Source organism: Dromaius novaehollandiae, unplaced genomic scaffold (genome assembly GCF_036370855.1).
Source record: "Dromaius novaehollandiae isolate bDroNov1 unplaced genomic scaffold, bDroNov1.hap1 HAP1_SCAFFOLD_27, whole genome shotgun sequence".
NCBI classification, from domain to species: Eukaryota; Metazoa; Chordata; class Aves; order Casuariiformes; family Dromaiidae; genus Dromaius; species Dromaius novaehollandiae.
In genome coordinates this window covers 6745723-6761732 of record NW_026991415.1, presented here as the reverse complement: position 1 = coordinate 6761732, position 16010 = coordinate 6745723, and the positions used below count along the sequence as shown (strand labels likewise).

General features: G+C 52.1%; 1 protein-coding gene across 1 annotated transcript in view; it reads right to left on the bottom strand.

Moving 5' to 3' along the window:
* LOC135326378 (olfactory receptor 5L1-like) overlaps positions 1 to 15281 on the bottom strand; it is a 35351-nt gene extending 20070 nt beyond the window's left edge. The window contains exon 1 of the mRNA XM_064504261.1: positions 14920 to 15281. Coding sequence (XP_064360331.1) covers positions 14920 to 15281 — 362 coding nt within the window. The remainder of the gene's footprint in view (positions 1 to 14919) is intronic.
* Positions 15282 to 16010: the final 729 nt, after the last annotated feature.

Sequence of the window (16010 nt, the reverse complement as noted above, 5' to 3'; positions counted from 1 at the left end):
ACTTTGGAAGAGACAGAGGTGGTCCAAGGCATGTGCCAGTGTCTGCTTGCTCTGATGGAGCAACTGTGAGACCTACATCCTTCTAGGGCATGAGTTGGGGGCTAAGTAGGGAATTGCCTTGGCCACTGAAATGGGAATAGATGTCCACTGCTACCAGAGCTCCACTCACTAGGAAGCTGAGACACATGCAGATCCCAACACTGCAAACAGTTGATGCCATCCAGTGCAGGCACTTGTTTCAGTGACAGAGAAATAGGCCTGCAGGGCCATGTCGGATGCCTGGGGTGTCCAGCACAACCACGTGCCTCTAGCAGATACACCATGGGAGCTACAGGAAAACCATGACCTTTGGAGTGGTTGCTGGGCAAGTGCCCCAGGGCATCTCAGATTTCCTACCAGTGCTCAAACAACTGGATCCCACCACTGCCTTTAGGCCAAGTCCATCCCATCTACAGCCAGGCGTGCTTCATAAATGGGAGAGACACGTCACACCAAGGTCTCCGCTCTAGTCTCTGAACCCTTCAAACCTTCTAGCTTTCCTCCTCCTGAACCTCTTCTCACCCCCAGATGATATGACCAGGAACTGGGCTAATGATGACCTCAGAGTGGCCAAATCACAGGCTGCCCAGGGCCAGAGACTTCTTCAGTGGCTCCTTTTCCTTCCTGAAGATCAGTTCACCTCTGCCACAGGACCCAGGGTGCTACAAATCAGCTCAGGCAGCAAACCCCTCTCCTGGCATTCCTGCACAGCCCAGCTCTGTTTCTCCCTGGCCTTGGGCACCGCATGGTTTGCTCTCTTAGTGGGAACCTCCTTTCACCATTACATTGCCACCTGCTATCTATGCCAGCATGTCTGTGCTCTGAAGTGGGGCCATTGCACACACGGTTTCTTTGGCTCTTGGTAACAGGTGTCACCATTACAAATCTGTTCCCTGTGTCACAGCTGAGGCTCTGCAACCCCAAATATACACAAGTGCATGCAGGCTGGGGCACAGAGTGGAGCAGATGGAGATGCACAAGCTGTCACAGGACTGAAACAAGGTTGGAATAACTGAGATGCAGTGGGACAGCTCGCATGACTGGAGGGCTGTGATGGCAGGGTACAAGCTCTGCAGGCAAGACGGTTGGGGAAGATGAGCAGGGGGGATGCCCTTGGTGTGAAGGGACAGTCCAGATGTATGGAGCACTTGAATGGGATGGACAAGGGTTTGGGTGAGAGCTTGTGCGTGAGCATCAGAGTAGAGGTGACATTGTGATGAGAGTTACAGACCACCCAATGAGGGTGAGGAGGTGGAGGAGGTGGATACAGTCTCCCTTAAGCAACCTGAGGTAGTCAGTGGGTCACAAGGCCTGGTTCTTACAGGGGGGGCTGTAATCTCGCTGACATTCATTGGAAGGGCAAACAGCAGGGTGCAAGCAGTCCAGGAGATTTCTGGAGGGTGTCAGGGACATCTTCTAAGCACAGCTCCCTGATGGGCCAAGAAGGGTGATGCTCACCTGGACCTGGTTCGCACACACAGGGAAGCACTGATCAGGCCTGTGATAATCTGTGGAAACCTTGGCCGCAGTGACTATGAAACAGGGGAGTCCTGGCTTGTGAGGGCAGTGAGGAAGGACAAGAGCAGTGTACAGACTCCAGCCTTCAGAGGGGCAGTTTTGGGTCTCTCCAGGGGACTGCTGGGGGATCCCACTGGAGGCAGCCATGAAGGGCAATGGAACTCAGGAAAGCCAGCAGGTCCTTTAGGACAGCAGCCACCAAGCACAACGATGGTCCCTACTGATACTCAGTAAAACTAGTAGACGTCTTGGGAGACCAGCTTGGCTAAACAGGATACTATTGTCCACCAAAGTAGGGATGATGTTAGGGAAATCAGAGCTCCCAGAGGATAGACACTTGCAGGGAATGTCAAGGGCATGAAGAAGAGCTGCTACTACTCCAGTAATGGAGAAAGACACCTGGGCTCACTGCTGAAGGAGGCAGGGGCTCTAATAATAGCAGATTCAGATAGGTCTGAGGAGCTCAGTGCCTTCTTGGCTTCAGTCTGCACCCACAAGGTCTCCTGGGCTGCTGTGCCTCAAGTCAGGGCTCCAGAGAAGAAAAACAGCCAGCAGTGGATGAGCATTGAGTGAGGGATTGCTTGCAAGAGCTAAATCAATACGAGTCTCTGGGTTTAGACGCCTTGCATCTAAGGACATTGAGAGAGCTGTCTGCTGTCTTTACAAGGCCACTGCCTATCACTTTGAAAGGCTGTGGAGATCAGGGGAGGTCCCAATGAGCAGAAAAAGGAATATGTTGTGCCCATCTTCAAAAATGGCCACAAGGACCACCCAGGGAGCTGCAGGCCCTTCAGCCTCACTTTGGTGGGGACTGTGTCATGCAGCCAGTCCTCTCAGATCACATTTCTGGGCACATGAAGAATGTGCCTGGGAGCAGTCAGCATGGACTTACTGAAGGTAAATCATGCCTGCACAGGCTGATTGCCTTCTGTGATCAAAGACACGTGATTGTGCAGGAGCAGAAAGTACTGGATGTCATTTACCATGATTTTAGCAAGGTGTTGGACACTGTCTGCATGAATATTCTTGAATATAAGTAAGGCTTTACGATAAGATGAGTGGAGAACTAGGTGGGTAAAAAGCTGGTTGGATGATCGAGCTCAGAGGGTTTTTTTTGAATGAGTCATTCTTTACCAGGAAGCCAGGTAAAGGTGGAGTATTCAGGGTCTACACTGGACCTGTCTATTCTGACAGGTTCATCAGTGACCTGGAGCATGCAACTCTCATCACGTTTGTACATGACATCTAATCAGGAGGAAGAGGCAAGAAGACTGGGCTAGAGACCTCCTGAGGTCCCTTCCACCCTGAAGGAGTCCATGATTCTTCCCACTCTCAATATTCTCTTGTTGGTGCCTGGGAAAGGATGCAGGTTCCCTGTGACAGTGGAAGTAGGCCAGCTTTCTTGCCCTTCTCCAGGCAGAATTATTCAGCTGCAGGGCTTCTTGGCAGGAATCCCCAAGACAGCCCTGATCAATCCTTTACTTTGCTTTTAATTTCCTTGTTTTTTTTTCTTTCTTTCCCTTTTAATCTTGTCTCTGTTACCATCCTGGTCCCTTCCCCCACAATCACCCCACTCCTGCTTCCCCTTAACTCTTTGGTGCTGCTTTGGCTTCTTTTTTTGTTTTGTTTTGGTTTTTTTTTTTTTGTTCTTTTTTTGTTTTGACACAGGAGGAGCTACAGTCCAGAAGGATCTTGAGGAACTTGGGTGATTCGGGCAACAGATACTTTATGAATATTTACAAGAAAAGTGTCAAGTCCTGTGCCTAGGTGGGAATAAACCTGTGCATGAGGAGGGGTTGAGGGACCTCAGCTTCTTTATCCTGCTGAAGTGGAGGTAGTAGAGTAGGAGCCTTTGAGTGCCTGAAGGGTGGTATCAGAGATGATGGAGCTTTTCTTGGTAGTGCAAAACAGCATGAGAAGGAGAAAAAGCCACAAACAGCAGCTTGTGGGGTGTACATGTGACATTAGGAAAAGGAAATGTCACTTGTAGGGCAATGCTGTGGTGCTATAGGATACGCAGAGGGAGTCTGTGTTCAGCCCATGGCTCTGTGTTTCAAGGAAAAGCAAGTGAGGACAGGAGGACATCAGGAGAGGTCGGGAGATCCCAGGGTGAGTGCAAGGTTAGGAAGCAGGTTGCTTGTCTATCGTCTGCAAGGAAACAGGCACAGGCATGCGAAAGCATAGGACAGCCCGAGATGAAGATGGCTGAGGGCACTGCCAGGGTTGAAAGCTTCTAACAGAGCTAGGTCTTTGTTCTCTTGGCTATGGCTGGTGTCTCTGCCACCGAGGCCCATGAGAAAATGCCATTCCTTAAAGCACTGTGGCCTTGCTGCCTCCTTGTCCCTTGGGAGCCCAAGAGGTGCCGTATCATGGTCTTGCATTTGGCATTGCACACCCCCACCCACACACTGCCCCCAGGAAGAGCCCTGAGCAATGCAGGATGGAAAGGATCACCCTACCCAGGGGCTGGCTGTCAGTGCCTGGCTGCTCTGCTTGATAACACACATCCAGGTTGACTTGGCATCACAGCCACCTGCACATTGCCTTTGCCTACCTGCAATCAGGGCCTCCAACTTTCCACTCTAATCAGGCCCTGGGGAGACTTTGTTGGTAATGGCCCTCAGTGGGACCTGTTAACACTCCAAGAAACTTGGGATTTGCTTATGACTTTAATTTCTTGAGAGGTTTGTTCAATCTCCTCTCAGCATCTGCGGTTTGCAGGCTGAGCACCAAATACACCTGAGGGGTCATTAAAATGCAAAAAACCCTAAGGAACCATGCATCTTTCCATAATTTTCCTCATTTTGTCAATTCTTGTGTGGCTAATTGGGAAGCTTTCAGGAGAGTATTGAAGTTAGGCAGATTTCAATGAACACCTGAAAAAGAAAGATGTCTGCTTCTTAAGCTTTCTTTATTCTTCAGCTTTCAGAATAAGTGATACCCACATTCTCCAATACAGACTGACCCACTGGGTCTCTGAATGAAGTCTGGACATGTAGGACAAGCAGTATTTTTGATAGGAGACATGTATGGACAACCTTCCTCCCCAGCTCCCCAGCCCTGCCAGTTCCCTCATCAGCCACTGGGGACCTAAAGCACTCTGGTTAAAAATCTAAGGTTTTTCCTCTCAGGTCTGTAGCTGAATGTTACAGCTCACATGCACCAATTCCCACCTGCTTTCCTTAGAGAACTAGCTGCAAACAGGCTCAGAAGGATTTGTCTTAACTGTGATCAAAGTAAAATAATCATTATCCAGTTTCATAAGAAATAAAATACCGTCCTCAACTTTGTCAACTCCACGTTGCCTGTAGTGAGGTTTAGAGTCTACAAGGAAATGTTCTTGACAAATAGATAGGAAAGGCTGGATAGACACACAGTGAAGGAGTTTGTTTAAGAGACAATGAGCCTGCTGAAAAACGAGGCAAGCTTCAGACTCCCAGAAGCTCGGGGCAGCAACTGGAGAGTTGAGAGCTATCTGAATGATAAAGAGCAAGGGGAGGAGGAAAATTGGGAAACTATGGAAAGTGCATATGTCCAGATCGTCTGATGCAAAGATGCCTTTAGAAATGCTCAGTTTAATCAGGACATGTGGAAATATGTGAAAGGTTACTGAGATTATACTCACAGCATAAGATAGAGCAGTGGTAATGTGAGTTAACAGGCAGATCAACGTTTCTTCTCCTGAGATTCATACCCTTCCTCAAAATTTCCAGTATCTCATGGGAGAGTGTCCCTCATGTCTCTGAGGGTCCTGCCTGGGCCTGGCAGCTCTCACAGGGGACCTGCGGGAGACCGGAGCCCCTCGGAGCTGCAGATGGAGACTGGGCAGAGGGGATCAGGGCACCTGCAATGGCACCATATGTCCAGGACCCTGGGACTGCATCCCAGCCCAGCCCTGAAAATCACTTTTCCTTTCCAAAAAAAAAAAAAAAAAGAGAGAGAGAGGGAAAGAATCTCCCCAAAAGACCAGTGTATCAAAAAAGAACCAAACAAAAAAGGGCAATAACAACACAATGAAGTTTAAAAAGTTGAAAAGTGTAGCAAAACTTTTTTTTCCCATTTTTGATAATTTATTTATTTCTTTCTGGCCATATTTGAGCACTACAGTAATTACTCTATGTGAGATTACATGTTTATATATATGTGTATGTTATTCTTCATGATACACTTCCTGCAACACTCTGATTGGAGAAACTTTGTTCTGAGAAACTACTGTATTCACATTGACATGTCTCCTCTCTCTTCCTCTGCCTCTCTGTCCTCTCTTCCTCTGCCTAGTCTGTCTTTACAGAGGCCTCATGGCCCTTCTGCCCCCCAGGGTAGTCTCCTGTGGGACCCTTCCAAGCAGGATTCAAGATGAAGTCAGCTCTCCTGCAGTCCTGGGTTGTGATTCTACTTCTTGTCTTACTTCTCCACCATCTCATGATCATTGCAGCCATGGCTGCCCTCAACCGTTACATCTCCATCTGCTTCTGCCTTGCTTGTGACTGACAGTCCAGCTGTTGTTTGCTCACTGATTGCCTGTGCCAAGAAATTGTTTTCAGCACTCTCCAGGAATCTCCTCTCCACAAGTGAGCTAAGACCCAGGCTGTGCCTGAGCTAATCAGGCAGGAGCTTCAGAACCTGCAGGCCTCAACCAGCTCAGTGACACACTGCAAAACGTGCTCAGCTGAGTTGGACACCTGAACTGCCAGGTTATAAATGACTCCCTTAGAGCAGACAGGAGCACATGGAAAGGTGAGGAACCTAATTCTGAGGGGCCTTGCAAGTTATCTGCACAAAACAACTTCAGCTTTGCAAGCTGATTCTCAGCTATGACCCCTGAAGTATTTCCTGCTGACTTGCAGGCAAGGGCTTGAGCATCATGACTCACTGTAGTCACTGCGCATCTGTGAGAAGTGTTTTTAAAGGCCAATTATTTTCTGAAGAAATACTTTGTCAGTGGAAGATTTCCTTATTTTGCGCATTTTAAAATCTAATGACTGTGGCACTGCCGCTTGAAAGGGTGCCTCTGAGTGCTCCACTGTGGCAAGACCATTTCCTTGTTAACTGTGTGGGTGAAAAAAGTCCCACATGATCTAAACTGCTCTCAGTGGCCTCCTGCTCCCTCTGAGGCCTCCTGCTAGATGCCAGGCCCTGGATGTCCGGTGTCAGAGCCCAGGGCAGTGCGCAGGGTGCAGGGAGCAGCAGGGAGCCCCGAAGCAGGGAGGCCTTCAGCAGGAAGAGCTCAAGACCCTCTCTCCCAGCTATATTTCACTGGATTGAAGGGGGTTTAATCGGAGCGTGAAGTAATGGCTAATTGGGGTATACTACTGCATTATAAGCAAAGAGTTTCTAGGGTCCTGCCACATGAGAAGAAAAGAGTGTCTCCACCAATTAGGTATACGGGCAGTATCTCCCCATAGCCTTTGCTAATAGAAGAGAGAGGCAACTACTGTGCCTCTAGCCTAAAAACCCTTGTGGTTGGACAGATCCCAGAAGTGTTAACTTCAAGAATCTCCAATAAGAAAGCCTTTCAGAAAGATGACCTCTTGTACTCCAAATACTCTAAGCTGCATATTTCTATGTATTTCACAGTCTATGTGGCATACCTGGCTGCAGATCCTGGCAAGAGCTGAGGAAACTCCAGGCTGAACCTCAGCGCACAGAAGGCAGCAGGCTGCCAGCACCCCTGGCTCTGGCCACCAGGGCAGCCTGGGCCCTGCGAGCCAAGTCACCTCCTCACCTCCAAGGGCTCCCCAGCTCCCCAGCCTGGCGGCACTCCCCACGCACACCACTGCTCTCTCCAGACACCTCCTCCCACGCAGAGCAGCACCAAGACACTGAAGCCACCACCTGTCCCCACCACAGGCCACCCCACCACTGTGACACACCGCAGCACCTGCCCCTCCCCTCACAGAGGGTGGCCAGCCAACACGTGCCTCTGCAGCAGGGACACACCGGACACAGCACCACACATGGCAGCAGCCAGGGCATCCCCAGGGCCCCAAAACACACACAGACCAACTCTCCAGCCCTGCCATTCCCTTCCAGTCCTCCAAGGCCTTGCAACAGGCCCTTCCTCTCAAAAACCAGGCACAGCCCGGCACCTGCTCACTTCCCACCTCCAGGAATCAAAGGACAGAGATATCCTTCAGATATGGGAGAAAAATCTCAGAAGCGCCCTGGTGTTTGGATGTGGAAGAATATTCTGCAGCACACAGATGCTGGAAATCTGATTACTGAGCTCACTGCTCACACCAGCATTTTACTCATTTAGCAGTGGAAAAATTCTAGCTGGACTCCTTCACCCACCAGTAGCAGGCTGTAAGCCTATACTTAGCAAGAAGCAAAAAGTCAGACTCCATGTCTACATTTACCAGAGAACATCATCCTCATTTTAAATGTAGCACTACTATTTCATGATGATGGAATGGAAAAAAAATTGTGACAGATGGTATGGAACATTATTGTCTACTTCTCCTTGATTTATTAGTTGCACCTCTGTACTGTTGTAGGGCTCTGCAGGTGTCAATCCCTCCTCCTGGCACACTCACCAAACCCAGAAGTGACCTCACCACCAACATCCAAGCCATGGGCCTTCTCCTGGCCTATCAACTGCTCAGACTGAAGTGACCTCACAAGTCCATACCCCCACCAGGTGCCTGCTGATGGTCTAAGGCCTTCAGAGACAGAAGTTGCCTCAAAATACCTTCCCCAGCCATGAACATGCTGCTGCCCTACCAGCTACTCTGACCCAGGAGACCTCACAATCTCCTTCCACACCCATCTGCCAGCTGCTGGCCTATCAGGGACTCAGGCACAAGTGACCTCACAAGCAAATGCCCAAGCCATTAGCCAAGTGCTAGCCTTGCAGAGACAAGTGACCTCACAGCGACTCTCCCAGCAATGTGCCTCCACACAGTCTACCAGGCACTGAGACAGGGGTGAGCTCACAAACATTTTTCCGCCACCTGCCTGCTGCTGGCCTCCCTGCTGCTCTGGAGGAAATGACCTCAAAGTCCATTCCCAGCAATGGGCCTGCTGCTGGCCTATCACGTACCAAGACACAGCTGATCTCACCAGCACATTCCCCACTTCACAGCCTGCTGCTGGCCTATTGGCTTCTCACCCAGAAGGCACCTCACAGGCACCTTTACAGCCAGGCGCCTGCTGCAGCCCCAGAGGCTGCTGGGACAGGAGGGACCTCAGAGTCAGTTCCCAGCCAGGTGCCAGCTGCTGGCCTGCCAGCTGCTCTGTCTGCAGTGACCTCACAAGGACCTTCCCAGGCAGGGCCTGCTGCTGGCCTATCAGGGACTCAGAAGGAGATGACCTCACAGTCCCCTTCACAGCCCTGTGCCTGTCACTGGCCTACAAGCCTCTGAGACAGCAGCTACCTCACGATAACTTCTCCAGCCATGAGCCAAATCCTGGCTTATCAGCTGCTCAGGCAGAAGTGAGCTCCAAAGCACATGTCCCAGCCATGGACCTGCTGCTGGCCCATCAACTGCTCAGCTGCAAGTGACCTCACAAGCACCTTTCCAGCCACATGGCTGCTGCTGTTCAATCAGTTCAGCAATCACAAATGACCTCACCACCAACATCCAAGCCATGCTCCCGTTGCTGCTGGTCTATCAGGGACTCAGACAGAAGTGACCTCATCACCAACAGCCGAGCCACGGGCCTCCTGCTGGCCTGGCAGCTACTGACCAAGAGCTGATGTGACACTGGGGATCTCCTGGCCCAGCTCTCGCAGACAGCCGTGACCTCCCTGCCCACAGCCTGGCCACGCGGCTATTGCCACCTGCAGCTGTCCTGCCTCCCCCAAGGCTCAGCCAGGTCCTGAGTGGCCGCCCGGACTCACCCCAGGGCCTCGCAACGCTCATCGGGAAGCGAAACACCCGCTACGGACCAGTTACTGCCCCCAAAGCAGCAGCTCTGGGAAAGGCTGGACAAGGGGTCTGTGACCCAGGGCAGGGGCAAAGCTTCCTGCCCCCAAACCCCCAGCCGCCCCAGCCCAGCTGCTCGGGGGCAGCCGGCACGTCTGGCTCGCAGGGCAGCTGCCCCGGGGCCAGGGCGCTTTGTCCCGTGCTCCCGGCCCCACCAGCCCCTGCTGCAGCTCCTGGAGGAAAGCAGCCCCGGGGCAGCACTGCTGCCCCCACCCCGGCGGGAGGGCACCTGCCACCATCAGGACATGCCCACAGCCCCGTCAGCCCCGCTCGCACCCGCTTTGCTCCTTCCCTGCTTCCAGGGCTGGGTTCTTTCGCATGCTGCAATCCGATTGGCTGAAAGAGCCATCAGTCAAACCCATCCCGCCCTCCTCCTCACATCCACCAATAGGAGGCAGCACTGGGGCATTGCCGGGGCAACATTGCAGCCTCCTGCCCCGGCGACCAGCTCTGCCCTCCTCTCCCCTCTTCTCTCCTCCCCCCCCACGCAGTGAGGCGCCATGTTGTGGGCGGCAGCGCGGGGTGCAGCGGGGCGTGGCAAGGCCTGGGGGCAGCCTGGCACCCTGTGGCCCGGGCAGTGCGGGGCCCCGGGGCCCAGCCGCTGTCCCGCAGGGTCTGGGCTGTGCTGCAGGGGCCCCGCGGGGCTCCTGGCTACCCTGTGCCCAGGGGCCGTGCTGGGCGGGGGGGAGCAGCCCCAGGGCCGGTGCTGGTGCCAGGCCAGGCCACGTCCTCTAACCCCTTCGGCACCATCAGGACCCTACAACAGGGCTGTCACAGCAGCCCCCACCCTGTCCAGCCACCCCCACAGCCCAGGATCCACAGCCCTTTTCGCAGTTAACAGTCTCTGTGCGACCCCTCAGGAAGGAGCTCCCAAAGCCCTTACCCTCAGTGCAGAGCCGCAGTAGCGCTGGGAACAAGGAACTGTGGTCTGGGCTGATGGTGTTGGTCCAGCAGTCCCGCATCTCACTTGCCCCCTTGCCCTTGGCTCACCTCTCCAGATGAGGAGGAAGGACGCTCTTCCCGTCTCATCACCCAAAACTCTTCTCCAACGTGTCCCTCTGCCTGTTGGGGAGGGGCCCCAGCATGGCTGTCATCCCCTTTCCTTGCCCTGGAGTTGCTCCAAAGGGCAGTGGTGGAGAGTGCACAAGTGGTGCCCAGCAGCGGTTGGGCCTCTCAGGGAAGTGACTGCACCGCTGTGCCATCAGGGAGACCTCTGTGTGAGGTGGCACATCCCACTGTGACCTCAGCTGGTGTCATCAGGGGGCTCAGGAGGTCACTGCCATGGAGATGGCACAGCCAGGGCGAGAGCAGACAGATTTCCCTTCATGTCCTGGAAAGCCGTCCCCTCCCCTCGCCCCAGTTATTTTCCAGAACTTGCTGATAAATCCTTCAGGAATGTCTCCAGATGGTGCCAAAGGCTGTGAAATATCTCAAATGGGGCACTGGAGAAGTCACTTCTGCACCCCTGCACTGACAGGTCTCTGCCCTGGGCAGACCTGTGCAGGAAGCTGGGGTTTAAGGTTTGGCATTTTTCAAAGCCGGGATCAAAGTCATACGAGATCAAACAGCACAAAGTGTGGCCACAGGCTGAGAGGCTTTGGTGAGCCTCAAAACTGCTTTCTGCTGTGGGTCACTCTTTTTGTCGAAGTAGGATGTAGGACAATATGGGAGAGGACAGAGCCTTCCTCCCTGAGGCACCAAAGCAGGCTCTTTCATTTTAAAAGTCCTCAGCAAGGTTTCTCCATCTGTGGTGCTTAAGATGATGATACACCAGAGAAGAGCAAATGTGCCCTTAACACACATCACCTGGAGGATCAGGCCAGGGAGCAAATCTGGGGAAGTTTTCCCATTTCCCATGCATTTTGCCCAGCTTTCCTTCTGGCTGAGCCTAACCTGAGCCTAGGGAAAGCCATTTCTCCTCCATGGTTCTCTTTTGGGCCTTGGGCTTTTCAGTGTCCCCTCAATGCAGTGCTTCTTGTCTGGGGGTCACTAAAGCCGCTGGCACCCTGGACATACCCAGCTGCCACTCAAGCTCTCCTGAGGGGCTTTACAGCCCTGGCACCCTGCAGCTCCCACAGTTTTGACCATGGTATTCTCAGGACATGCCCACACACTGCAGTACTGCTGTCCAGGCTCCAGTGCAGAGCCTGTAAGGCAGTGCAATGCCTCAGGACCTGCATTTGGGCTCATTCAGAAGTTTGTGAGGTGACCAGCTCCCACCTCTGCAGCTGCTGAAGCTTGAGAACAGCCCTACAACCAACCTTCCTGCTCTTCCTAGTCTTTGCACAATCCCGGGGTGACTCTTGCAGAAGGGAGGCTCCATCCCCCTTGAATACTGTCAGAGATAGGGCTTTCCAAGTCACTGCCAAAGGAAGGACTTGTTTACTTCTTTGGGTTGCTTATTCAGTGTGTGGCACTGCCTCTGTGATGCTGTGAGCCCAGCTGTGGACCCTGAGGTCTCTGCCCTTTCTCTGCCCTGTCTCCTGGGTGTCTGCCCAAAGTCTTGCCAGTGCACCAGGGCCATGGGAAGTGTTGCTTTAGAGAGCTCACTTGAAGCTGGGACATGTTGCGGAGCTGCATGCCTCATGGAGGCTCGTCTGGGACGTGGCCATGCCCCACACTGCCTCCTGCTCCTGGCCCGAAGTGTTGGGAAGGTCTCTGGGGAGAGCAATGGGTTTGGTGTGGGTGGGATGGGTTTCCCTTGACATGCCTGAGTCCTGCCTGGGTTGCTTTTCACACTCAGGAAAATCCCTATTCTCCAGGGGCTTGCCTCAAGGCTTTTCCAGACTTTTGTGCAGAAACACAACCTGGTCCAAGATGCCCAAGAGCAGCACAGCCCCCAGCATGGTGCAGGACCCCCAGGAGCTGTATGGCTCTCTCCTCTGTTTCCACATGTCCTGATTACATTAACAATTTCTAACATCCCCTTTACAGCATGCTGTCTGGATACTGTAACATTGCAACTCCTTCCATTACTCTTTGTTCATTCCCATACCACACTGCTGATTTGCGCTTTGGGGAGTCTAAAGCTTGCTCCATCTTTCAGTAGTTTGTTCCTCTGGGCAAGTCCTTCATTCTGTTTCTATCTAGCATTTCCTATCTCTCCAAAAGATTTCTAGCCAGGCTATCCCTTGTGGAAAGGGGACCTCATTGGAGGCAGCTCAGACTTAGCATACAGTTGAGGAGTGTAATTATTTTTAGGAAACTGCATCATGCCTTTTTTTTTCTCTCTGGCTTGCAGTTAAGAAAAATTATTCTGTGTCTGTTTGCAGCTCATTCTCTAAGGAAACAGGTGAGAAGTGGGGCATATGAGCTGCAACATTCAGTTGTAGACTTCAATGGAAAAAGGTTTGACTTTAACAGGAGTGATGCAAGTCCCAGGTGGCTGATGTGGGAAAAGGCAGGGTTGGGGAGATGGGGAGGAAGATTGCCCATACAGCATCTGACCTCTGGGACGCTGCTTTTCCTGCATGTCCGCATTTCCTTAGGAAACACTCTGGATCTATGTCATTTGGAGAATGTTGCTGTCACTTATTGTGAAAGCTGAATAAGAATACTAATCCTAAAAACCTTAAAAAGCAGAAATACCTTTACACTATGTTCTAACTGAAGTCACTATCATTCCACTACACTGCTGAAGCCAATTAGCCGTACATTACTTGAAGAAAATTACAGGGAGAGACGTGGTTCATCCTGGCTTTTTGCGTTGTAATGAGCCCCATGGTGTATTTGGTGCTGAGTCCATGAAACTCAGATATTGTGAGGAGATGGAGCAAAATGTTCACTTCAAAGTCAGAAGCAAATCCCAAACTTTTGTAGAGCGTTAATAGATCCCACTGAGGGCCATTACCAGCAAAGACTCACTGGGTGCTGATGAGAGCAGAACATTGTAATCACTGATTACAGGTAGGCAAAGGAAATGTGCAGGTGGCTCTGACACCATGTTAACCCTTGGTGTGTTTTTCAAACAGAACAGCCAAGCATGGACACTGAGACCCTGGGAAGGGAGATGCTTTCCCTCATGCATTGCCCAGGGCTCCTCCTGGGGCAGTGTGCGGGTGGGGGTGTGCAAGGCTGAGTGCAGGACAATGACAAGACATCTCCTGGGGTCCCTGGGGGGACAAGGGGACAACGAGGCCCCAGTGTCTCCTGGTAGGCCTTGGTAGCAAAGACAACAGCTATAGGACAAAAACTTCAGTTCTGTCAGGGCCCTTCAGCCTTTGCAGCACCCTCGGCCATCTCCACCACAGGCCGACCTACACTGTCCCACTCCTGCTCCTGTGTCCCTGCAGACTGTAGACACCCAGCCTGCTTCCCCACCTGGCTCTCACCCTGGGTTCTCTCTCCCTTCATTGATGTCTTTCATCCTCACTGGCTGTTCCTTGGAACACAAAGCCATGGGCTGATCACACACTCCCTCTGGGTGACCTGTTGCACCACAGCACCGCCCTTCAGGTAATTTATTTTTATGTTACTGGCCAGTCTGAACTTCCCAAGCTGCAGGTCTGAGGTTGTTTCCCCTTCCCATGCTGTTTCCCACTACCAAGAAAAGTTCCAGGGAGCCTGGGAATCAGACACACCAGTGCTGAGATGAGGGGGATAATAACTGCTGTTGTCTGGGAAGCCATGCTCCTAATGCAGCCCTGTTGATGCCTGGCCTTATTCACAGTGAGCATGCACCACTGGCTCCTATGGCATCCCTTGCAATACCCAGGCCTTCTCCTCAGGCCACTCCTCAGCTGCTCACATCCCAAACTGCCCTGATACACGGGGTTATTCTTCCCCATGTGCAGGACTTGCCCCTTCTCTTTGTAAAATGTCATGAGGTTTCTGTTGGCTGAATCCCCAAGGTTCTCAAGGCCCCCCAGACTGAAGCACAGTGCAGCAGCTGTTAACGTGTGAATGCAGATGGCTCACCTTGAGTTGGGATGCCTCTAAGAAGACAGCAGCAGAAGGAATTGCAGGACACTTCAAGTACTAGAAGGAGGTACTGGTTTAATGGAATTGGTGACCTAGGTAGGAATTACCTTGGCAACCATCCCAGGAATGCCTAGTGAGGGCACAAAGCAAGCACACTGAGGGTCTGTGGGGAGAGGGTAAAGAGAGGTGGGCAGTTTGTACGGGAGGTTATGAGGCTGGGGAGAGGGTAGAACTTGGAGGGAGTAAAGGACACACAGACACAATAAAAGGTGAAGCAAAGGAGTGATCAGGGCTGTTCAGGGGTATCTGTGAAGCAGCCCTGCCTCTGCCCATCTCTGACTGGAGCAGGACAGGAAAGCCAGTTGAACTGGTCATGCTTGTGTCTGACACATGGTCAATGAGAACTGAGTGCTTTCCCTAACACTGACAAGAATTGACCCAGAAGGGAAGGAATCACAGAGTCTTCCAGGCTGGACAGGACCTCAGGAGGCCTCCCGCCTAACCTTGTGCTCACTGCAGGGTCAGCTTTGGGGTCAGACCAGGTTGCTGAGGCCTTGATCCAGTCTTGAGAACCTCCAGGGATGGAGATGGCACAGCTTCTCTCGGCAACATGTTCCAAGGCGTGACCATCCTCTCAGTGGAAAAGTTTGTCCTGCTCTCCAGCCTGTTCCTCTCTGATTTCAACCTGTGGCTGTTGTCTCTCATCCTTCTGCCATGCACCATTATGGAGAGCCTGGCTTTGTCTTCCTGAGGACCTCCTTGTATGGGGTCGGGGCCCTTGTACTGGTGGGCCAAAACCTGGATGCAGTGTTGTACATGTGGCCTAACAAGTGCCGAGAAGAAGGGGCTGATCACTTCCCTTGACCTTCTGGCCATGCTCCTATTCATACAGCGCAGGATGCTGTTGGCCTTCTTTGCTGCCCAGGCACACTGCTGTCTCACATTTTGCCTTCTGTCTGCCAAAATATGTCTGCCCATCTCAGCAGAGCTGCTGCATGGCCACTCAGTCCCCAGCCTGTCTCTCTGCAGGGTGTTGGTCTGTCCCAGGTGCAGGATCCTGGCATTTTGTCCTTGCTGAATGTCATGAGATTCCTGACAGCTCTTTCCTCCTGCCTGTCTAGGTCCCTCTCAATGGCAGCCCTCAAGCTTAAGATTAGTCCCAAAGCAGTTTGAGGTCATCTACAAACAGGATGAAAGTTGCCCCCTCCAGGTCATTCATAAAGGTGATAAGTAGGACAGGCCCCAGTGGAGACCCTGTGGTGCTCCATTTCTCATCTGGCCTCGAGGAAGAGTACTTCCCATTCACCACCACCCTTTGAGCCTCATCATCCAACCAGTTATTTGTCCAACGGTTGTCTACCCATTCAGATCAGAAAGTCCTAATTGGTGTGCAAGTATGCTGCGGGAGAAAGTGTCAAAAGCCTTCCCAAAGTCAAGGTGACTGATGTTCACTGTTCTCAGTTCATCCACAAATACAGTCTTTTTAACACAGAAGGCCATCACGTTGGTGAGGCATGATCTAGCCTCAGTAAATCTATGCTGACTGTTCCTCGTCACCTTCTCCTTCATTTATGCAGAAACGGGGCCAGAGATGACTTGCTCCAT